Source organism: Podarcis filfolensis, assembly GCF_964270895.1.
Source record: "Podarcis filfolensis genome assembly, chromosome: 1".
Taxonomy (NCBI): domain Eukaryota; kingdom Metazoa; phylum Chordata; class Lepidosauria; order Squamata; family Lacertidae; genus Podarcis; species Podarcis filfolensis.
Window position 1 is genome coordinate 93439139 of NC_139604.1, and position 24759 is coordinate 93463897.

At 43.7% G+C, this 24759-nt stretch overlaps 1 protein-coding gene and 1 long non-coding RNA gene across 2 annotated transcripts in view; both read right to left on the reverse strand.

The window, feature by feature from the left end:
• Window positions 1–24759, reverse strand: part of LOC310766305 — an 818379-nt gene that overhangs the window by 662278 nt on the left and 131342 nt on the right. The window lies entirely within an intron of this gene.
• On the reverse strand, window positions 6413–8219 carry LOC310744854 (carbohydrate sulfotransferase 8-like; the record flags this gene model as incomplete). Its single annotated transcript, XM_083576649.1, has 2 exons — window positions 6413–7446; window positions 8120–8219. 2 exons carry the CDS (start codon window positions 8217–8219, stop codon window positions 6641–6643), a joined length of 906 nt encoding a protein of 301 aa, XP_083432775.1. The 3' UTR covers window positions 6413–6640.

Genomic DNA, 24759 nt, shown 5'->3' on the forward strand with positions numbered 1-24759 from the left:
ACAATTTCTGTTCTCATCCTGAAGCAAGGTTCTTAACCTGAGGTACTATTTCTGGGTTAGCGGAGTCTGTAACCTGAAGCATATGTAACCTGAAGTGTATGTAGTCCGAGGTACCACTGTACTTTATTTTCCCAAAGGACAGATTATTAGTACAGTCGTACCTTGGATCCCAAATGCCTTGGTACTCGGACATTTTGGTTCCTGAACGCCTGAAACTCATAAATGAGTGTTTCGGTTTGCACACATTCTTTGGAACCCGAATATCTGGTGGGGCTTCCATGGCTTCTGATTGGCTGCAGGAGCTTCCTGCAGCCAATCAGAAGCTGAGCTCTGATTTCTGAACGTTTTGGAAGTCGAACTTACTTCCAGAATGGATTCCGTTCGACTTCCAAGGTACAACTGTAATTCAGTAATGTGGAGATGGGAAAGGAGTACAGGCAACTCCCCCATTTGCAAGGGGGTTGTGTTTCAACGAACCACACGCATTGGTGTGGTGTGTGTAAGCCCACCCCATTTCGGGGTCCAAAACAGTGCACATGCCAGTCGTTTTGCATGTGCTGAGCACACACAAATAAAGGGTTGCCTGTACTATATCTGTTGCTTGTCCCATGGGTTCCCAGTTTCAAGATGACAGTCAGTCTTTTGAAAAACTCTAAACACTGACACTAATCATGTTAGGTCCCACATGACTGGATATTCCTCCATAATAAAAATAGAAAACGAGAATATCTCACATATTCTATATGTGTTCATGAGGGTCTGAACTGGTAGCGAGTGACCAGGAATGAGACCTTGGGGTCAGAGTGAATCGCTCTAAGGTGTGCAGTGGAAAGGGGATTGGAAATGAAGCTGCCAATATCATAGTGCCATCATACAAATTGGCTGTGTGACCACACTTGGGAGTACTGTGTACAGTTCTTGTTGCCTCACCTCAGAAAGGATATTGTAGAGCTGGGGAAGATTCCCCCAAAGGACAACCAAAATGATGGAGGGGTTGAAGGAACTCTTCTATGGGGAAAGTTTAGAGAAAGGGTGAGTAAAAGGGGTCATGAGATATAAAAATTAGGAATGGTGTGGAGAAAGTGAATAGAGAAAAGTTTTTCTAATACAGTGGTACCTCGGGTTACATGCGCTTCAGGTTACACACTCTGCTAACCCAGAAATAGTGCTTCAGGTTAAGAACTTTGCTTCAGGATGAGAACAGAAATCGTGCTGCGGCAGCATGGGGGCAGCAGGAGGCCCCATTAGCTAAAGTGGTGCTTCAGGTTAAGAACAGTTTCAGGTTAAGTACGGCCCTCCGGAATGAATTAAGTACTTAACCCGAGGTACCACTGTACTGCTGGAACATGGACATCAAATGAAGCTGATTGTTGGACGATTTGGGACAGACACGAGTCAGTATTTACACATTCCAGAGTTGAACTGTGGAATTTGCTCCCACAAAATATAGTGATTGCTACCAATAGTGTCAAATGAGGACTAGGTAAATTTATGGAGGGTAAAGCTATCAATGATTACTTAATCACAATAGCTATGTAACCTCCAGTGCCAGAGACAGTGTGCCTCTCTGGGAATTATTACTATTACTATTTAATTGCTATACCACTTAATATATAAAAATATATATCTAAAAGGTGTACAAAAAACTGAAGCATCAATGGACAACAAAAACAAAATACAAATACACAATTACATATACAAATTACATTAATGTAATGTTATTAATTGATATAAATCAATATCATTTCATTTTCCTTCTGACCTACCCTCGCCACCTCCAGGATCTTGTCCAGGCTCCAAACAAACTCTCAGCTCACCCATGAAAGTCTCACAACAAGCTCCTCGAGACATCACCCTCGTCTCTCACTCTAGACTTGCTTTTTATGGTTTCCATCCCGTATGGATTTTTTTGTACGTGAGGTCAGACTGGTCTTATGATTGAAGCTCGTTCCACATTCTAAGCATTCGAATGGTTTTTCAACCCTGTGTGAATTATTTCATGTGGGGTGAGATGTGCCTTGCTAATGAAGCTCTTTCCACAATCCGAGTACTGATATGATTTCTCCCCTGTCTGAACGGATCATGAAGGCTGGGCTGAAACTGAACCATATGTGGAGAGAATGTTGTTGCTCTGAGGTCCACCTTGCAGGCTTCCCACATGCATCTGGTTGGTCCCTGTGAGAAGATGCTACTGGACTAGTTGAGCCTTTGGTCTCACCTGGGGTGCTTATGTTCTAAGGCAACTTTCTCTGTTTCAAGTGGAGACTGACCTCTAGCGGCTGATACTGAGGACAGAAAATGAAGGTGGAAGGGAGGGTTCACTGGCCCAGCTGAAATCTTTCGGGCCGCGCTCCTCAAACAATTGAGCTTGAAAGGCTCTGTGTGTGTACTACCTGGACTTGGAATCAGCTTCCACTCACCACAGAACAGAAGTGGCTTCAATCCGCTGGAGATTTTGGCAACCGGATTTGGAGGAAGACAACTATTTTAGCCAATTCCCTCATTCCCATAAAATCCTCCGTTCCAACTCCCCTAGCCCTGCTGAGCAGATTTTTAGGTGGCTGCCACAAGAAAGGGAAACATGTGAAAATCACCTCTTCCTTTCGTTTGTGCCCACCCCGTGATAGATATTTACAGACAAACAGAAGTGTGTGATTTTATTGCATTTTATTGTTCAGAGTTTCCTTAGGTCATGATTCTTATTCTCAAGGGTGGAAAGCTGTGGAAACACCTGGAGGACCTGGCTGAAGGGAAATGCTTCTCCTTTCAGTTTGAGGATGGTTATTTCCTTGAGCACATCATATTAGATAAAGTGTTGCTTGGCAACATGAAACATCAGAGAGACACTCAGCTCATATTTGGTAGTATATTTCAATCACTTAATCTGCATAGGAGAGTCAAGTGCTGATGAAAAGAATGGATGATAAAAATAGGTGTAAAGACGCTCTGCTTCCACCCCACTCTTAAATTATCTCCCTCAAGCGAGCTCCACTTATTCCAGATAGCATCTGGAATTGCAAGGCCTAAGGCAGGTAGGATTTCTTTTTCGAAACAGCATGGATTTATCTAGCACAGAAATGAAAAATGCCACGGTAAGAATAACTGGGGTGAGCATTCACCATGAAGTCAGATTATACAACGGTGTTATGTACTGAGTTGAATAGGATCCAAACTGCAGCAGTCTGATTGGTCCTAGAACAATAGGATTCAGAATGCAGCAGTCTGATTGGTCCTAGAACAATGCAGCAGTATGACTGGTTGGCAGGAACCACCCAATCATGCTCCAGATAAAAGTGAATCCACAACCTGATTGGCTTACAGTAGAATTCCGGAATTAGCCAATCATGTGCAGCCCATTGTGTAAATAATGTATATAAAGCAGATACTTTGAGGGGACTTTCATTCATTCCTCCTCACCACTATGAGCTGAATAAAGAGCATGAAATCACTTTGCGACTCTGAGTATATTTCACTGGTGACGAGGATGGGATCCCGCTGAGCTGACTGCCACACACAGCACCGCAGCACTGCGACTCTGAGTATATTTCAAACGGCTAGCTATACTACATGAAAAACAGGTCACAAACCTGTCCATTCCACTTGTTGATAACTTTATAAACGTGATCAGATAGTAGGTAGAGATGGGACACAATGTACAGAAGACCTTACCTTGAGAAAAGGAATCTTGCAGAAATGGAATGGAACAGATCACTCACATTTAAAGTTAATCCTGCAAGAATCAAAGCTACCATCGGGTGGTGCTGTTGAAATTTAGAAAAACTTTAAATGAAAGAGCAGTATCTAGCAATGAATTCTGGGGTGTTTTGCTGTTGCCTGATGTACAATAAATACACAGCATACTGAAGCCTGAAATGCCATAGATCTCTAGCTATGGTCATATTGATAATTTTCCTGATATCTGAGAGGATCGGGCAATCCTAGTTCCAAATATCAGTGGCAAGTTTCTTTGTTTCCCATTGCTGGACACTGGCTTATTCTAAAATGTATGATCATAGCAGTTACTCTTTGTTTTCTATAGTCAGTTGTCTATTAAACATTCCAAAGGGAATATTGTCATTTCTATAAGTTTGGAGACTGGTTCGAACACAGTGTTTTTTCCACCATGAGAATGATTTCCTGGCGTTCTGGTTCCGGACTGACTTAATGGAGGCAGCTCCCATGACAGCAGGAGATTGTTGGTGAAGGAAAAACAAGGATGACTGAGGGTAATTATCCTTGCAAATTCCCCCTAGGGACAGTTTGTCTTAATACCTGGCCTTCGCTCCGGCATGGAATGGGGGGGCGGTGGGGAGGCGCTGAGTGTAAAAGCACTTTGCCCGCCAAAAACCCTCCTACGATGCCATTAAGAACTTAATTGGACTAAAGTACAAGTGCATGCTAGAAAAGATGAGATAATAAACTGTGGAACAGAACCAAATACTTCATTCGGTGTAAAAGATGGGGGGGGAGCCTATGGTTTCTTTATATAAAGTTTTCTTCTCTACATTTATGATTCAGCAACCCTCCTCTGAATGTTAGTTCAAATTATATCTGTACAAGCGAGGATAGAAGAAGGATTATAGATATTGAATATAACATTAAACAGAACTATGTGTGTAAAAAAAGGGGGAAAGGGAGGGAAGCTCTATTTTGCAAAAGATTTATGATGGAAACTTAGAGCTGACTCTTCCCCATCCTCTATTATTTACAGAGTGAACTGAATAACGCTAAAAGGACTTGGAATTTAATTTAATTGGAAGTATATTTGCTCATTTATCTTCAGTTGGACAGAAGCATGAAAGAAGTCTGTGAACTTGCTAAGGAACTGATAAGGTTCATTACTGAGTCATCTGCAGTTTGACAGACCACCCTTCTTCCTTGACTGAGAGTAAAAATGGCAAAAACAGGTTATTTATTGGGTCAGAGTGACTTTTGCTGCTGTTGTTAAAGTTGCAAAACAATGAAACACGGGACAGAGTGAGGGAGAAATTTCTGGAACAACATTATCAGCTCCGCCCAAGGCATGATGGATAACAGCAACAACCGGGGAAAAGACACGTAATATTTTACGAGAACAAGAAGAAACACCATGGACAGAATAATTGCCACACACAGGAAGAACAAGGTTATAGTTTGAGTGCCTCACTTGTAGCTTTATAAATCATTTAATGTGTCAACATTAATTGCAGTTGTTGCATAATGCGATTATTATTATTATGACTGGAATGTAATTGAAATTAGTATGATTTTGGAAGGCAGAAATAAAGAAAACCATCAACTCTAACACGGGGCGGGGGGGCACTTTATATAAATTATATAGTTCAGTAGTTGAACGATTGGTATTTGTAATTGTATTATAAACTGGTATTGTTATAATGAGGCTATTATTGGATCGTAATTGAAAACTAATTAAAAAATTATTAAAAATTAAGAAAGAGAATGATTTCCTGTGGCAGAATATACATCAAAATATATCAAAATGAAAATTTACTTAGATCCTGAGTAGCTTTCTCTCTATCTATCTATCTATCTATCTATCTATCTCTCCCCCTCTCTCTCTTGTGTGTGTGTGTATCAATGTATTCCTACATACCTATAGATATTTTCTGTCAAATCCACCTCAATTTTAAATCTGCCGTAACCATAACAAGTTGGTGGAACAAACATGGTGTGTTTAGAATGTGGTTTTCATATTAGAGAGGAGGAATGAGGAAATAATGATATGAAATAGACTTTGGATTAGCCTCTACTACTCATCATTTATAAATGCTTTTCTGGGCTGTGTATGTACTATACCTTTAAAGCATATTCAAAGCACGTTCTTTCCCTCAAAGTATTCTGGGCACTGTAGTTTCTACTCATAGAGTTCCAATTCCCAGCAACACTTAACAAACTACAGTGCCCAAAGTTCTTTGGGGGGGGGGATGCACTTTAAATGTGTTCATTTGCTGTCATCTGCAGACCAATTGAATAGACTCTGAAGTAGGGCTGTAGCTCACTAATAAAGTACCTGCTTTGTATTCAGAAGGTCCCAGGTATCTCTAGGGAGGGCTAGGAAAAACCCCTGTCTTCAGGGCACTTCCAGACTGTCACATTTTTTGCATGGGGTTCAGTCACCCACCGGCAAATTCAGATTGTGAGATTATAGTCAATTGGGATGCCTTGTGTAACAAACCTGTTTCCCCCAAAGGCTGGACTTTTTGCAATAAAGGCAGTGCCAGGAAAATGCACTGGAAATGCATTGTGGGGTGACACCTGCTTTGATGCAACATCATCTAACATCCCCAGGAACAAATCGGAACGAACACTCATCAAATAGCCAGCGTTATCTAAGTGCCCTGCAATTCAATCAGGATGAATGCTCAAGAAACAGGTGATCTGGTAGTGCCCTAAAGCACTGGAGAATACATGCTAGTTGGTGTCAGCATTGCTGAGCAAGATGCACTAGTGGTCTGATTCGGTAGGCTCCTAGTTCAGCACATATGTTATAACAATTAAAATGCCAGATCAGCCTCCCTAAAGAGGGATTTTCCAGAGACAGGGTGCCAGCCACCACAGGGACTTCCTGTTGTCTAGCAGACAGGAGACCAGAGAACCCAGAGAAGGGAACTGCAATTGAATCTTACAGCAAAGTTTTGTTTTAAAAATGAAAAGAATAATTAAAGGAAGAGAAATCAATTGAGTAAAGGTCCTTGAGCCTCTGCACTTGGTCCTTACTCAGTTTGCTGAAGTGGTTCAGAGTGATATTGTTGTTGGTCCTCTTCTCTGTACCGTACTTCTTAAAATCTGGATACTGGAGATCATCTGGTGCTCCAATTCTCCTGAGAACATGGTCAGCATCTTCTCCCAGTGTCTCGTACTTCCCCAAAATGTCATAGTGAATGTTGCAGGGATCGCAGAGCATAAACATTGGCTTCCAGTGTATGTCCAAATTCTTGGGGGCGTGTTTCAAAACAAAGTTTACAAATTCCTGGAAAGTCACTGGATCGGTGGAGTTTGGGTTTCCCCTGAACAAGGCCTTGATCCTTTTTGCCACAGAGACGTAAAAAGGCTCGAAGTGCAAGAGCTTGTCTCTGTAAGCGGAAACCAATCTCTCTAGAGGATGCCTGGTGAACATCACTTTAATGCTGCTGTTCAGAAGTTTCACTTGCTGATCAGAAGGGTAAGAACTTAACCTCCTTAAGAGATGTGTTCTGTGGACTCTATCATGATCTACTTCTAAGACATCCCTGCTCAGGTTGAGTGTGAGGAGGAGAATAATTTTTTTCCAGTTGGAACAGCCCACCTTTGGCACTTCACAGTAGATAAAGTTGTGACGCTCGTCTACAAAGATCCGACTCGCAACTTGAGGGTCTGGTTTTCCTTTTGAGAAAGTATATTTCTGGCAGGTGGTGTCCAAAGAGGCTTTGCGATCTCGTTGCCTTGTCAGCCAATCTTCTTCAGGATCTACAGAAGGGAAATGTGACCTTTGACACCATGACCAGGGAGTGAAAATCAGTAACTCAAGGAGGGCCTTAAGGAGGTTAAACTGGCCTCAACCAAGGCCTTTTCAGCTTTGGTGGAATGCTCTATCACAGGAGACCAGGGCGCTGCGGGACTTGATACCCTTCTGCAGGGCCTGCAAGACGGAGCTGTTCCGCCTGGCCTTCAGTCTGGGCCCAGTTTGAGCCCCCCTCTATGGGACCCAGTAAGTTACCTCTGTGTCCCTTTTATCGGCTCATGTGGGACCAACATGGATAGCTGGCCCTGATGAATACTTGAGGTTCCCGACTTCTAAGGTTGCAATTCGTGGGCAGTCATTTAATTTTATCCTGATTCTAATTTTTAAGCTGTATTTTAATCAATTGTTTGATTGTGTTTTAATGTATTTGATATCTGATGTTAGCCGCCCTGAGCCCGGTCTTGGTCGGGGAAGGCGGGGTATAAATAAAAATTTACTTACTTACTTACTTACTTACTTACTTACTTACTTACTTACTATTAAGAGTTTTGATCCATTTTCAACATTGTTATCCTGCCATTCTATAGGAAAATTTAAACCATGTAATAGAAAATCAGAACAACAAAACTAAGCATAACCATCCAATATGTTTAAATATCTGGCAATCCTCAGTCTTACCTCTTATTTCTGTCTGCCAACTATAGAGCGTCTGAAGAAGAAAAGCACCAAGCAGACTACTGAGGAAGAGAATGAACAACTTTTCAAGCAGGTTCTTCATAATGTTTTCCCAACAAGCCAAAGGCTGTAGCCTTTATGATGAACTCTAGGCAAACATAAATAGCAAACATTGTTACCGTTCGTTGAACCAAGAAATTAGCAACTGGTATGAAACACTTGCATTTTCCTGCATTAACCAAAGTTTGTCCCTAAGAGATACTGCTGTATCTTTAGAGCAGGCATCCCCAAACTCAGCCCTTCAGATGTTTTGGGACTACAATTCCCATCATCCCTGACCACTGGTCCTGTTAGCTTGGGAATTGTAGTCCCGAAACATCTGGAGGGCCAAGTTTGGGGATGCCTGCTTTAGAGGGTCTAGGCTGCGGAGGATACAGCCAATGAGTCTGCATCAACTTTGGGTCCTCACATGTTGTTGGACTACAATTCCCATCATCCTTGACCATTGGCTAAGCTGCCTTATGACCGAACCATAGAATCAGTCAGTTGGAAGGGACTCCAAGGATCATATAGTGCAACTCCCTGCAATTCGGGAATCTTTTTTGCTCAACATGAGGCTTGAACGCATGAACCTGAGTTCATGGCAGATAGCTCTGTCGACTCGAACGATCCCAGCCAGACCTGGCAGGGAATGATGGGAGTTGTTGTGCCACATCTGGGAATGCAAGGTTGACAAACACTGGTTACAGCTTATTTCTTTACAGGAGATCCATGGCAAGATTCAGCCATCCCTGTAGGGCCACTCCCTTGCCCATATCAGCAGAGAATTTTGGTTGGAAATTTGCAAGTTATATTTGCCCCAAGCAGCCAAGCTTCTCTGTTATCTTACCTTCATAGGCAAAACATAACCTTTTGGAGCCAAACCGCATGGAAGCGCATGAAATGGTGATAGAACTTTCCTCTCTGGCAACAGGGGGTGAGGCCAATCTGTGCATTCTTATTTCCCCCTTCATGCATTTGGGACCTTGAAGAAATGCTCCCTTCTCCAGGAAACATGGATGACCACAACGTTGATAGGGTTCCGCCACTAGGTGTAAAACTTGTTTTCTCTAGAAGCTTATCCACACTTGCATTTGCCTCACTGCTTTCCTCTGGGGAAACCTGCTGAATTGGAACAAATGGCAATTGGGTTTCCATGGATTGCCATTTGTTCCAATTTAGTACTAAAGAGCAGACTTTATGGGGGGCAACAGGGCAAAGGTAAAACTTATAAACTATGGAACCAGGGAAAGGAGTAGAAGGAAGTCAACTCTAGTCTTTTCTATGTTTGAAGATGTATTGTTGCTTTTATTTTTTGTTGTTTTTGGAAAATTAATAAAATAATATTTAAAAAAGAGATCGTGTTAATGATATTGCTGAAATAAGCTTTATCTCAGCCAGAAATTAATCCTGAATTAATATAAGAACTTGCAGTGAGACATAGCAGGGCTGGGACATTAATGGCCTGATACAGTGCTTTTTTCTGGGGGTACACATGCCCCTAAACATTTTGTGAATCTTTGTACTTTTGCCATTTACTGTATTTATTTTTCTTGATTTGAACTATAAAATGGTGAATTTCTTGAATCAAAATGAGAATACCCCTAAACATGATTTTAGGAAGGGAAAAAAGAAAGCGCTGGCCTGATACTATGCATGTTTACTTGGAAGTAGGTATGCACCACCAATCCTGCATTGTCAGTGATTACATAGGAGTGCTATGGTAGTGCAAGTAGGAAAACTTTGACCTGAGTCCTTGTCTTTTGCTATTCCTTGACTGTTCCTGTGTCACTTCTAGAGCGCTGTTCCCAAGAGTATCCTGTAGGCTACGCAGAATATATTCAAATGCTTTCTAATTTACACCAATTAAGCATCTTCATTACCAGTAATTCAGTGAGTCATCTTAACCCTGTGCATTGAAACAGATCAACAACTCTTTATAAAAAGAGGTACCGTATTTTTCGCGTTATAAGACGCACCAGACCACAAGACGCACCTAGTTTTTTGGAGGAGGAAAACAAGGAAAAAAAATATTCTGAATCTCAGAAGCCAGAACAGCAAGAGGGATCGCTGCGCAGTGAAAGCAGCAATCCCTCTTGTTGTTCTGGCTTCTGGGATAGCTGTGCAGCCTGCATTCGCTCCACAAGACACACACACATTTCCCCTTACTTTTTAGGAGGGAAAAAGTGAGTCTTATAGAGCAAAAAATATGGTAACTTTACAGTTGCCATCCTGCAATATCTCCTTACAATAGCCACATTATATCACATGCAATGTTTTTAATGTGCAACAAATGTGAAAAGAGTTTGTAAGAAGTGTATATAAATCAAAAGCGCAAAATTTGGTTGCCTGGAATACAGAATATAACACATAAGACAGTTCCAGGTCCCTGCCTGTCTCTGTCTGCATCTCCACCACTAACTCACCTTGCTCAGTTAAAGAACAAGCTCCTTCCTTTCATCAGATCCTCCAGTCAGCTTTCTGCAACATCAGTCAAACAGGCACCAAGCTCTCAGAGGGTTTCTTTTGTTTCATTCACAAACTCAGATCCCAGTGGATTAAGTTGAGCTAGGAGCTTTCCTACAGAGTTCCAGCTCACTTGGGGAGAAGTTGCCACAGGCTCTTCCAGTACGATACAGAGCAAATACATTAAATTTATTGCATGCTGTCGTTCTGTGCTTCCTGGCCAGGACGTTCCTTCCTACAAAAGGAGGGCCACCTGAAAATGCAGCACTGTCTGCAATGTTTTTCTGTCTGTCTCTCATACCCACACCCAGTGTAAAGACCTGAAGCCCCACCTCTTGCTGAATTCTCGAGTTTGTAGGCCTTCAGTGCTACCCTCTGACAGGTTCATATTTACACAAGAGCTGTGTCGCAGGTGATGGAACTTGAGGTGTGGAAGTATATATATATTTTTAATAACCATCAGAACCTCTTGCTACAAACAAAAACAGCAACCAAGTCCCAAGCAACAGAAGCAACGGAAGGAAGTAGCACACAGTAACGGGTAATCGATATATTCTTGCATTGCCCAGCCACAAACGTAATATTCAGGCTACCTTAGGAGGAGCAAACAAACCCCTCAGCATGCAATAGCCCCAAAGAATTAATAAACAGTGGTACCTCGGCTTACATACGCTTCAGGTTACAGACTCCGCTAACCCAGAAATAGTACCTCGGGTTAAGAACTTTGCTTCAGAATGAGAACAGAAATCGTGCAGCAGCAGCGCGGCAGTAGCAGGAGGCCCCATTAGCTAAAGTGGTGCTTCAGGTTAAGAACATTTTCAGGTTAAGAATGGACCTCCGGAAGGAATTAAGTACTTAACCCGAGGTACCACTGTAGTCAGCATTTGGTTAGTGCAATCGTGACTGGAGAAGAAGGTACTGAAAAGCCTGCAGCATGGACCTATGACACACCTGAGGTCCAACACAGAAGATCCACAGCTCAGGCCCCTCTGGGCCACCCTCAAACAATTCCCTCTGACAAGGAGGCGACAATACAGAGCGCAAAGTTAATGCATAATGAATATCCACGTGGATATTTGTCTAATCCTCTTGTAAAGCCATCTAGTGGCTGGGGCAATCGTCATCATCTAGGTTGGTTATCATTACTTCCTCCTGTGGAAGCAAATTCAATAGTTCAACTATGCATGAAAAAGGACTTTCTTTTATTCATTCTGATGACATTCAACTTCATTGGATGTCCACAAGTTCCAGCAGGGGAGATTCCCGCCCCCTCTATCTGCTTTCTCTACACCATGAATAGTTTTATAAACTTGCATCGTTCACTTCTTACTCACTTTTTCCCTAAATTAAAAAGTCCCGAATCCTGTAACCTTTCATCAGAGCGGAATTGCGCCATCCTCTTATCAGGGCTTTTTTCAGCCGGAACCTCCCGGAACTCACTGGAACTCTCAGGTGGGGGGCATTGCCATTCTAAGAGAACAAGGGAGGTGCTTACAGTGAGTTCCAGAACCCTCCCGCCCCTAGAAAAATAGCACTGCCCTTTTCTGGATCTTTTCCAACGGTACAATATCTTTTTTGAGGTGAGGCAACCAGAACTGTACCTAATATTTGAAATGGGGTTGCACCAGAGATTTGTATAATGCTATTATGATATCGGCAGTTTTCAGTTTCCTTCATTATGGTCCGCAACACGGAATTTCCCCTTTTTTTTATAGCTGCCACACAATGGGTCAACATCTTCATCAAGCTATCTACTATGACCCCAAGCAGGGCCGGACTTTGGTATTTCAAATTTCAGCAGTGCCCTGTCCAAGGCCAGTTTTTTTGCCCCCCTGCCCCTTGCCTTCCGTTCCGCTCAATTCACTATGTCATAGTTGCAACGCCCTGCGGAACCCCCTTGCCTTAGAGTCCAGTGCAGCGGAAACCGGTTGCACAGCCCTAAATCTGCCTTTGACCCCAAGGTCTCATTCCTAGTCAGTTACCACCAGTTCAGACCCCACAAGCATATATGTGAAATAAAGATATATTTTTTGCCCTGATGTGCATCTCTTTATATTTGTTTACATTTGTCATTTTACCACTCATTCACTCATCTTTAAGAGATCTTTTTGGAGAGTTTCACAGGTTGTTGTTTTTTTTTTTAACAACCCTGAACAATTTAGTATCATCATCAGTTAATCATCAGTATCGTCTTGGGTTGCTGGGAGGTCCCCCCGCCCCAATGCAAATTGCAAACACGCCCCTGCCCCAACTTGCATTGGAACTGCAGGATAGGAGGTAAGGGTTAAAGTCCTCCTAGGCCCATTCCAAGGTCCAAATATGGATCAGGCCCCACACACTGCAAATTAGGAAAGAAAAAGTTTGCACTCAAGAGAAACCACAAGTCTCTCATGTAGTTTGGTTCTGCTCAGAAAGCTTCCATATTGGGCTGTCAGTCTTTCCAGCTATGGAACCTACCTTGCAGATATTGTGTGATCTTAGTCCTGCATGGAGAGGTGTGAAAGCAGCTATTTTGAGTATTTCCTGCCCAAGTTCTTCAGTCAGACGCATAGGGTGTCCTCCCTAACTGATCACGCCTTTAGCATTTCCCATGCCTCAATCTCATTGTTCTTTTGGGACTAGATGGGAATATTAGTTTGAGTAGCTTGAATGGAGGGGGAAATCTCAATGATGAAAGGTGATCCTATGCAGTGCTTTTTTTTTCTATAGAAAAAATGTTTAGGGGTACTCTCATTTTGACTCAAGAAGATCACCATTTTATAGTTCAAATCGGGGGAAATAAGTATAGTAAATGGACAATGGTACAAAGAACATGCATTACTCGTATTGAAATACTGCCCCTCAATGAGGTCAAACTTTCATCAGCTTTCATCACCACACATCCACATTCCACACTGCTTCACACATTAAACGCTCGCTTCTGTCTGATACTCAGGAAACACCGTGACAGGAAATGAGGCTGCCATTGGGGGTAGCAATGGAACTGACGACTCACCATGCTAGAGAAGAAACTAAAATTTTAAATTTGTTTAGTTTCTCCTCCCATTAGATTCACAAAATGTTTAGGGGTATGTGTACCCCTGCGCCCCCCCAGAAAAAAGCACTGACCAAACAGGCAATGTTTACACATTTTGCAAACAGTGATGTACATAAAATGTTCAAAACTTGGATTAACAGCATTTATCAAGCACCTTATCTCAGAATCAATGGGTCTTTATCACCAGAATCTGAAATATAAAGGGGCACTAGACAAGGGTGCCCTCTGTCTCTTTACTTAATTTCAAAATGGAACCATTCTTAGCTACAGTAAGAAACCACAATACAATAAAAGGTTTCAAGACGGGCCCCAGAGATTAAAGTTTGTGGAGATACAAATAATGTTGCATTACTTGATATGGGACCGGGGAGAAATGTAAAAGAATTTTTGAGGCTGAATTAGGATTTTGATACCATGACAGGATACTGAATTAATGCAGGCAAATCAAAGTTATCAAATTTTCCAATGCCACAATGGAACAGAGTACCTAAAGTGTTGTATTGCCCCTTATATATTCAGCCAATCACTTCAGGAGAGATCTGTGGCAGATCCCATCTCATCAGGAAACTGGCTCCGCATTGGACTGTTGGATATTCTCTCTCTGTGGGTGAGAATCATTTGTTCCAGAACAGAGAAGTTTCAAGAAGCAGCAGAAGGCTGAGATTGTTTTGCCTGCGCAGTGATGTTTTCTGTGGGAACTGTTCTTTGGACATGCGCAGTGTGACAGGAAGCACGGGTAACAACGGTTCTGTGTAACTTGTGAGTCTCTTGCTTGTGTCTTGTGGTGAGAGAAGCAGAGAGAGAGTCTTGGACTCTTGTTGGACTCTAAGCATGCCTTGACCACGGCAGTGGTGAATGTCTGTATATATTTGCTACCAATATGCTTTTATGCCTGTTAAGTAAACTTCTACACTTGACTGAATCTTTATGGCATCCACGAGTGTTTATTGCTATTTCCAGCACTCCTTCCAGTGCGGAGAAGGTGTGCGCAGCTTCCCATTGGCTGCAGGAGCTTCCTGCAGCCAATGGGAAGCTGGCCAGTGTCGCAGAAGGCAGTTCCTGCTCTACTCCGCACCGGTGCACAGGAGCCAACCGAGGTCCCCGAGCGGGCAGTGGGGGTCCATGGACCAGTTAAATGGCCTTAGGTTGCTGACCCCTGGTGTGGACCTTCACCCCGAGAACTCTTCCAAGGAAGGAGCTGCTTTGAGATGTAACTCTACCGAGTATGGATACTGGCACACACGCACAGCAAAAGTGATGCCGGACCCAATCCTTCTAAATCATCCATCGGAGGTTGATGGCTTGATCCAACACTAACCAGGGTTCAGTGTGATGGCACTTGGCCTTGGCACTTACAGGGCGCCTTCCAGATAGGCATCAGACCCATGCCATTTCTATTATCTTTCCAGCACCTATTGGTGCCAGCACTCTATATTGGACTTGAAATGGTTTTTATATATCTTTCTGCCGTCATATCACTTTAGGATGTTCTATGGGAAGTGATTGAAATAAACAATAAACAATAATAAAGGCAAGCCGCATGAACAGCAGATCCACTCCCTCACAACAAATCTCTGGGGAAAAGGGCATCTTGTCCCCACGGCTTTAGTTTCAATGTCTCTCTCTTCTCCCTGCAGCTTGTACTGCTTCTTCTTCTCCTCTCCCCCCCCCTTCCCTCACACACAGAGAGACTTGTTCACCAGCACCCACCTCTTAGCTTGGGAGGGAAAGGGTGCCTCTCCTTTCCCCAAGCTACACTGAGGTGTTCTTCCCAAGCCTTCCAGAGAGACCACTGCATTCATATAATGTCTTCTGCCAATTAGTTCTCATAAAATAATCACCCCTTGGACATCCTGGACCATTAAGAAATATGTTCTTTTGTTGATTCCCAGACTGGGACCAGGCCTTGCTTTAAGCTGAACCTGTGGTAATAATACCACCCACAATATTCTCACAACTCTAATCTCATAACAGTAGAAAACATGAGTATCCCTTACATTTTTTTCCTTCTCACTGGATCCTCCACGAGTCCCAAGCAGCACCGTTAATCTCACCAGTTGTTTTATGGCTTCTGGAGAACTTCGCATGCTTCCAGTACTACAACGGCACTGAAACCAAGGTCCTGGGTGTGTACAAACGTACATAAAAAGCAGGATTTGAGGTTATTATCCCTCCTGCTGACAAAGCCCAGCTTCTTCCAGTTTCTGACTCACATGCTTCCCAACAATTCCACCACAGATTCAGTCACATTTTACCTCCCATTCAGGTTTCAAGGTGGGCTTTCTGCATTTTTAAAATAAAAGTGCTTCTTGTATAGCTGAGCAACGGAAAACTCATCTGAGGCTCATTTTTGAAAACGTACAAAACTACCAGAATCGTGGAGGGATTGATTATGCCAGAAAGCAGCTGCCCATCTGAGCTGTGCATAACTGACTCCTGCTGTAAACCGGCACATCTTGTTTTCCCCAGCCTCATTTGTAGAGAGGAAACTAATACCTAGAGAAAATATTTATTTCTAGACACCTGAGAAAAATACTTCTTCAATGGCCAACTTAATCCTTTTATTTGCTTACAAATGTTATTACATCTCAAACGAGAAGAGGAAATCCCCACCCCACCCATACTTTCTTCTCATGCAACTGATTCAATTGTAAAGGAAAGGAGGGTTTTTTTGGACTTTGCAACTTTTTCGTGGTACCAAGATAGCGCTTTGCACATAAACTCCTCTTGAAAGGCATGTGGGGCGAAAAGACAAAATCAGGAAAATATACTGAAAAACAGAAAGATATCATTGCTCTCTCTACTTCCCTAAAAGAAGATAAATTTTAAACAACAGTAGACAAAAAGAAAAACCACAGGATTGATTCCAATGTAGCGCTACATGAATAATCCTTCAGTGCAAGGACTTTACCTCTTCTCTGCTCACATGCCCTCTCAATTTGTTCTAGGGTTCCCCCTCCCCCGCCCCAAATCCTCTGGAGAACATTTGGGGAGAGTGTGAGGTGTGGAGATAAGAGAAAGTCCTGTTGCACAAGCAGAAATATTTGCATTGACACCCACACACTAACTAAAGTTGTGATTGTGGAAAGGGGAAAGGAATGATTTTTCCTGTCTGGATGTTCAGAACGCAGTGCTTCTCAACCAGTCGATGCTCAAATGAGACACCCCTTGGCGTCCGTCTGCAACAGCTTAATTCGTTCCTGGATGTTGACAGACAGTGCAACACACTGGAAGCCAGAACAGGCCCATTGGCAGAACAACTCTGTGTTACAAAGATGTCTGAAAACGAGACATGAAGGCTGGCAACATCAACTCCGCCATGTGGAAATCTCTTGCATGCAACTGCAGTTCCTGGAGACAGACAGACAGTTGGTGCATCTGCAGCAGTGACCAGGGGAAGAATGGCCGCTGGGAGGAGCACAGAGAGAAGAAACGCCACGGAGAGAAGCACAACTGAATGCCTTCATCTGCCTCACCTGCAATAAAACATGTCGCTCCTGTATCAGTCATTACAGCCACAGTGGGCGCTGCAACTCTCCAACAGTTTGACTTCACTCCCAAAGGCGCACTCCTCCATTGTCTCCTGAGATGGATGGATGGTAACAGAACCTCAGTATTGTCTGTCCTAACTAGCAGCAGCCCTCCAGTTTTTCACATAGGGCTTTCTTCCAGCCCTACCTGGAGATATTGGGGGTCTGGGGATACAAGGGAGTTTGGGACCTTCTGCATGCAAATCAGGTGTTTTACCACTGAGGTACGGCTCTTCTCTTGAACAGCATTGGTCCACCAAGAACAATGCACTGACTAGCAGCGATACTCCAGGATTTCAGACAGGGGACTCTCCCAGACCAACCGGGAGATGCTGTGGATTGGGACTGTCTGCATTCAAAGGTTCTCTCTCCAATGTAGCACTAAATAACCCAGCCTGTCCACACAAGGATTTATGCTTGAGATAGCTCAGTTGGTAGAGCACAAGACTGTTAATATCAGGGTTGTGGGGGTTCAAGCCCAATGTTAGGCAAAGGTTTCCTGCATTGCTGGGTGTTGGGCTAGATGATCCTTGTGGTCCCTTACAACCCTACAATTCTATTAAAAATGCTGACCTTTAAAGCCCAAAACGGCCTCGGCCCAGTATACCTGAAGGAGCGTCTCCACCCCCATCGCTCAGTCCTGACACTGAGGTCCAGCCCTGAGGGCCTTCTGACAGTTCCCTCACTGTGAGAAGCCAAGTTACAGGAAACCAGGCAGAGGGCCTTGTCGGTAGTGGCACCCGCCCTGTGGAACGCCCTCCCATCAGACGTCAAGGAAATAAACAATTATCTGAATTTCAGGAGACATCTGAAGGCAGCCCTGTTCAAGGAAGCTTTTAATGTTGAATAGGTTATTGTATTTTAATATTCTGTTGGAAGCCGCCCAGAGTGGCTGGGGAAACCCAGCCAGATGGGCGGGGTATAAATAAATTATTATTTTTATTTTTATTATTCCTCACTCTCCTTCCCTTGAGCATGCCCCACACTGTCCTGAAATCTGTTCCAGTGGGTTGGGGAAAACCCTAAGAAATGGGGGTGGGTGGAGTCCCATTGTGCAAGCATAAATTCTTGTGCTGATGGGATGGTTACTTCATTGCATAGATTCCCGACTATCTAACCCAGGAATGGGAAACCTTTTTCTGTTGAAGTCTGCATTCCCTGAGGGATAATCTGTTGTGGGCTGCTGCTGAAGGCAGGAAGGGCATCCCTTTTATCTTTTTCTTTCTGCCTTTCTCTTTTCTTACTCACTTTCTGCCAACCCTTTCTTCCGACTTTCCCTTCCTTAGCGTGCATATAAAATTGGGCCAAGGGCCAGTTTTCTCACTCCCAATTTATCGTAACAACTCCCCATACTCATAAAGTCATGTTGACTAGCTAGTCTGGCCTGCTTTAAACACAAGATCCTGCTAACTGGCAATTGCAAATTGTACTGACAGTGACATAATTAAGACGCTCATAAAAGTCAAGACACGTATTCACATTATCTTTGTATTTCAGAATACAGTGGTACCTCGGGTTAAGAACTTAATTCGTACCGGAGGTCCGTTCTTAACCTTAAACTGTTCTTAACCTGAAGCACCACTTTAGCTAATGGGGCCTCCTGCTGCCGCAGTGCCGCCACCGTGTGATTTCTTTTCTCATCCTGAAGCAAAGTTCTTAACCCGAGGTACTATTTCTGGGTTAGCGGAGTCTGTAACTTGAAGTGTCTGTAACCCGAGGTACCACTGTACGAGCCAAAAAATGTTCGGTGGCTAGAATCAGCTGCAGGAAGTTTTCAGCTGGATGGTAGGATTCCATTCTCTTTCTCATCTGTTTCAATAATCCTTTCAACGGTGCAAATGTAGTGTTTGCTTTAGAGGTGGAACCATTTAACCATTTAAGCAGCATCTTTATTATATCGAGAAGCAAATGCGTTAAAATCCCATTCTTAACAAAAACAAATAAGTTGTTCTGCTCTCACGCATTGACATAGGGTTCATCTGCACTTCCGCTTGTCCTACTGCTTTCCCCCAGGGAAGCCCACTCTTTTCTGCTGTAAAGAGGGTTTCTCACAGGTTGCTCTTTGCTCCGATTCGGCAGTAAAGAGCAGGTTTTCCTGGGGAAAGTGGTGGGGCAAACTGAGAACTGCTCTGACTCCTGCCTAGAAAACACAGTATAAGTGGAAAGTGTCTTGGACCCAGGGGCATAGCTAGCTGCTCCAGCACCCGGAGCAGCGGGGGCAGGGCGAGCTGCCCACGGGGGCACCATGGCGATCTGTGCACAGGGACACCACGGCGATCTGCACAGGAGGGCGGCATGGTGAACTGCTCATGGAGTCTGCCTGGCGGACGCAAGCTCCATGCTGCCGTTTCAGGCAGCGCAGGACCCTGAGCCACTGTGTCACTCCCAGGAGAGATCTATGGCTTGGGCACACTGCAGGCCTGGCCCTGCGGTAAGTACCGCCCCCATGGTGTGCCATTTTGTCACCCCCCTCAAGGATGACACCCAGGGTGGGCTGCACCCCCCTTCCTACGCCCCTGCTTGGCCCCATGCTTTCTAGACATACAAAGCATGGATAAGCACATATAATCATAGAAATATATAGTTGGAAGGGACCTCAAGGCCCGTCTAGTTCAACTACCTGCAATGCAATGCAGGAATCCACAACCCTGAGATCAAAAGTCTCATGTTCTACCAGCTGAGCTATTCCTAAACTCTTGATGAAAGACAACTGCAGAATGTTGACCGGTGTTTCAATGTGGTTTTTAGTTTGTTGCTTAATTATTTTTAAAATGTTTTAAATAGTTATTTATAACTGTTTTTACTGACGATTCCATTGCTTTATTCATCTTGTAAATCATTTTTTATTATTCTTTTTATATAATGTATTTTTTATGAAAGATTTTCTTGATTTACAAAAGTATGTGCAATGTCTCTCTCTCGTATTTTTACCATGTAAAATTTTACAAATCAGTTTCATTTGTTGAGACATTAGGAAGAAAAGGGGGAAAGAGGAGGATGGGGGGAAGATGGGTGGGGTGGGGTGGGGTTGTGATGTTTCTATTTTACTTAATATATGTAGGGTTTGGTGTCAATGTTGCTTGTGCAGGTTCTCTGCTGTTCACTTGTGTTCCTTTGGTGGTGAGAGAGGTTGGGGTTGGCCTAGGGTGTGGTTGTTTGTGGTTGGCTGTGGTGGTCTTTGTTTTCATGTTTGAGTGGGGGTGGGCGGGTGTTTTGGATCAGGTTAGCCATATTGATTTGTATACTGTTGGTGGATTTTTGTCATTGTCTTGTTGCATTTTGTTCATTTTTTAATCTTTTACAATCAAGTGGTATCTAAATTTTATGTATGTATGTATGTATGTATGTATGTATGTGTGTGTGTATGTATATATATATATATATATATATATATATATATATATATATATGGTTTTCCCAGTAGTGATGTATGGAAGTGAGAGCTGGACCATAAAGAAGGCTGATCACCGAAGAATTGATGCTTTTGAATTATGGTGCTGGAGGAGACTCTTGAGAGTCCTATGGACTGCAAGAAGATCAAACCTATCCATTCTTAAGGAAATCAGCCCTGAGTGCTCACTTGAAGGACAGATCGTGAAGCTGAGGCTCCAATACTTTGGCCACCTCATGAGAAGAGGAGACTCCCTGGAAAAGACCCTGATGTTGGGAAAGATGGAGGGCACAAGGAGAAGGGGACGACAGAGGATGAGATGGTTGGACAGTGTTCTCGAAGCTACCAGCATGAGTCTGACCAAATTGTGGGAGGCAATGGAAGACAGAAGTTCCTGGTGTGCTCTGGTCCATGGGGTCACGAAGAGTCAGACACGACTAAACGACTAAACAACAACAACGTGCTCCTGGAAGGAATTTTTTTTTATTTTGCAGTATGTTGTTGAGAATGATGGTATGCATAACTAAACTTTATTTGCAGAGCAGACTATGAGAAGCAAGTTCTTGATTGCCTTGAGGATGGAGGAAGGAGGAAGCTGGGATATTACCACCCTCACTATGTTCAAGAGAAACTGCTTTCTCAGCAGATCCAAGGGGGGAACCAAGCACAATACCAGCAGCACAGAAGAGGAGGCAGGGAGCTTTCAGGAAGCTTTTGCCAGACATGTTTGAACTGAATAAGAATTTACATCCCCTCTCTTGCCTGCTGCCTTGGCTTTGCAAGCACACAACCAAGGCAGAATTTAACCCTATCCTCCTACCCTGCAGCGGACTTCATCAATAATGGCAGCTGGGTGGCTAGGTGTGGTTAAAGATAAATGGCCTTGCAGGTCAAACTGGAACCCTTGGCGTGCCAAATTGGCCTGAGGTTCCCCACCCCGATGTAGAGGGTGATGTAAGAAAAATTTGGGGTTAGTTTTTACAGCCCAACTCTCAATCAAGGGACTCAGTATCCCCCTAAGTTCATTATCCGTCAGAGAAGAATGAGTGGAGGCAGGAACCAATGGGAGAAAGTAAGGCAGCTTCCCCCAGCACACCCACTTTGCAAGGAGGTGAGGGGACCCAGAACAAAAGGGTGTAACAACTTTTAAAGACTTTGGAAATTGCTCAGCTTCTTAGCCAAAGACTGCCCCAAAGCATCATGCAAGCACCATAGAAAGAGGCAGACTACAACAGAAAACTGAGAGTGTGACTTGTCTCCTGTATGTCAAGATATCCAATAATGCTTGCCTCTTCCTGGCCTTTCTTTGGGAATGGTAAATACCTTCGTTCTTGAATCCATTGTCACAGGTCTACCCCATTCATACAAAGATGCTCTTTTGACAGAACCGCTCATCTTCCCAGGAAGGCGGAGTTGCAGGCAGGCCACGAGCACTCCCCATGTACAGGGGGTGGGGATGGCGCCACGACCTGCATCACTGGGAGTCCCGGCTGTGTCACACCCCACGGCCAACCAATCCGGTCAACTGGGAGCGTGGCTTACCTGATTGAAACCTCCATGCAGCCCGGGTCTCATTCACCTTATCTCCTGCGTCGGACCTCCCACCCTCCCGCCCTATTTTATGCGTTCGCCATCTTGGCCTTGCTATGGACTACGGTTGATCACCTGTTGAGGGGGCCAGGTAGGAATTTTCCACTTGGCAAATTGGCACCAGCCATGTGGTTTTCACCTGACTCGTAGCAATCGTCACAACTTTGTAAGGTTTGAATTTCTTGCTTTATTATCCATAGTTACATCTATACATCAAAGACATATCTTCCTTATTTTACATAAATCAATTTTGTCAAAACAAAAATCCAACAAAATAATGTTAAGTCTTCCTACAATAACTTTGTGCATAAACTTGACTTCCTGTCCTCCCCCCCCAACCCAAAAAATCTACGTTAATAAACCTACTGTCTCAACAAGAAAACACAATGGAAAAACAACAACAGGCATATAAAAGTTATGACACTGGAAGATGAGCCCCTCAGGTGGGAAGGTGTTCAACATGCTACTGAGGAAGAGCGGAGGACAAGTACAAGTAGATTCAGAGCTGATGAAGCGGCTGGGCCAAAGCCGAAAGGACGCTCAGTTGCGGATGTAATGATCAGAAAGTTTAACTGAGGCAGACCACACAATTCCTACGTTCTCACATCTCAATGGAAGCTGAGGGCAGTATATAAATTTTATGAAACCAACCAACCATAACCCCATTCCTGATATCATCCCTTGGCAACATTATCTTCACACCAGTAACAATGGAATTACATTAAAGAGAGTTACTGGAAGCAATTCAGTAATAATTACAGAGGAAATTATGACTTATTTTACCAGAGGATATTTGAATAATGCTTGCAGGCATTTGTTGTACAGGATGGGGTGGGGAGACCAAGGAGCCAACAGAGGAATTGTGGTATGAACTTCAGTAGGAATTATTGGGTAGGATGTGACTACATAGGTAACAGGCCGTGAGACATCAATACTTGGCCATACAGGTTTAGGACATGTAATACATCAAAATGTTGGACATAACTTTCATGATCTACAGCAGGAGTGATGAACATAGGAAGATGCCTTATACAGAGTCAGGCCATTGGTGCATTTTCCACAGACTTGCAGTAGATTTCTACAGTTCCCCCCCCCAAAAAAAAGTCTTTCCCCACCTTACCTGGAGATGCCACAGATTGAAACTGGAATATTTTGTATGCAAAGCAAATGCTCTACCACTGGGTTACACCCTTGGATGTCCAGGGAGCTCAGCTGGTAGAGCAGGAGACTCGCAGCCTCAGGGTCATGGGTTCAAGCCCCCATTGGGCAAGTTTCCTGCACTGCAGGGGGTTGGACTAGATGACCCTTAGGGTCCCTTCTAACTCTTCAATTCTATTATTTTACCACTGAGCTATGCCCCTCCCAGAGCCTTTCAGATGTTGCTGGACTCCAACTCTAATCAGCCCCCATCAGCATGACCAGGGATGAGCCACACTATCTTCCAAATTTTACCACAGCGCGCCTCTTCAGTCTAAGAAATGAGCAGTTCAAACTTTACTTTCTAAAAATTGGGTGGGTGAGGGCACATGCAAAGAAATTAATCAGTTAAGGGAGCTTTTCCTCTCTGGCATGGTGCCCAGACAATAAAGGGGAGGGGTACAACGTTCTCCAGTGTCCATAAAGGGAGGGAAAACCCAATTGCTCTAGGGGACCTTAGCTGTGCCATTCAGCACTGAAGAGAAGGGGGCTCGCTTCTTGGGACTGGAATAATGGAGAAGAAAGAAAATGCCAGCACTGTCTTCTAAGTTGCCTTTCTCGATATAGTAAAAACAGTGTTTAAAAGTTTGAGCAATTCCACCCCTAAAACACACAACCATTGCAAATAATTAAAGTACGTATATGTACAATTTCCTAAGGAACTCAGTTTTATGAAGGGTGGTTTCCAACGAGCATATCCTTTCAGCACCAGGATTTCTGCTTGTGCAGTGGAATTTGCCCTCCTCTCATGGGCCCCCTAGATAAGTTCTAGGGATTCCTGCAACTTTCCGGAGTAAATCTGGGGAGGGCACAAGGCACATGGAGGGGTAAGAGGGGGAAGTTTAACTGTGCAAGTATAAGTCCTTGCACTGACAGAACACATTGGTTGAGTCCTGCCCTATGTCCTTGGTAGAAAGGGCAGTTTCACCCTGGTGCCCATCAGAAGACCAGCCACAATGATCCTCCTCTTAATTCTTCTTCTCTCACAGTTGTAAATAGTCCAGGAAGCATATCTGCTTACACAGAGCTGAAGATCCCCAAGCAAGGACCTGAACTTGCATAACTACCACGTCCCAGGTATCAGGCCACTACAATCCTATCTACTGGATAAAGGCAATCACTGCTCTTCAAGGAGCCACAAGACTGCTTTTCAGCAGATTCTTAGAGGCCTGCACATTGACACAATTAGCAATTTAATGCTCTGGGGCAGAAGTGCAAGCAAGCAAATCTGTGCAGACACTTGCTTTTTCATTTGAGCATGACTTGTGTGTATGGTATATAAATTGAGCAATTTCCAGTTCATTTCAAGGAAATGGCGGGTGTGTGGTTGTTTTTTTAACCTAATACTTCTGAATAAAGTATCCAATAAGAGATAGTTTGCCTGTGAGGTGTT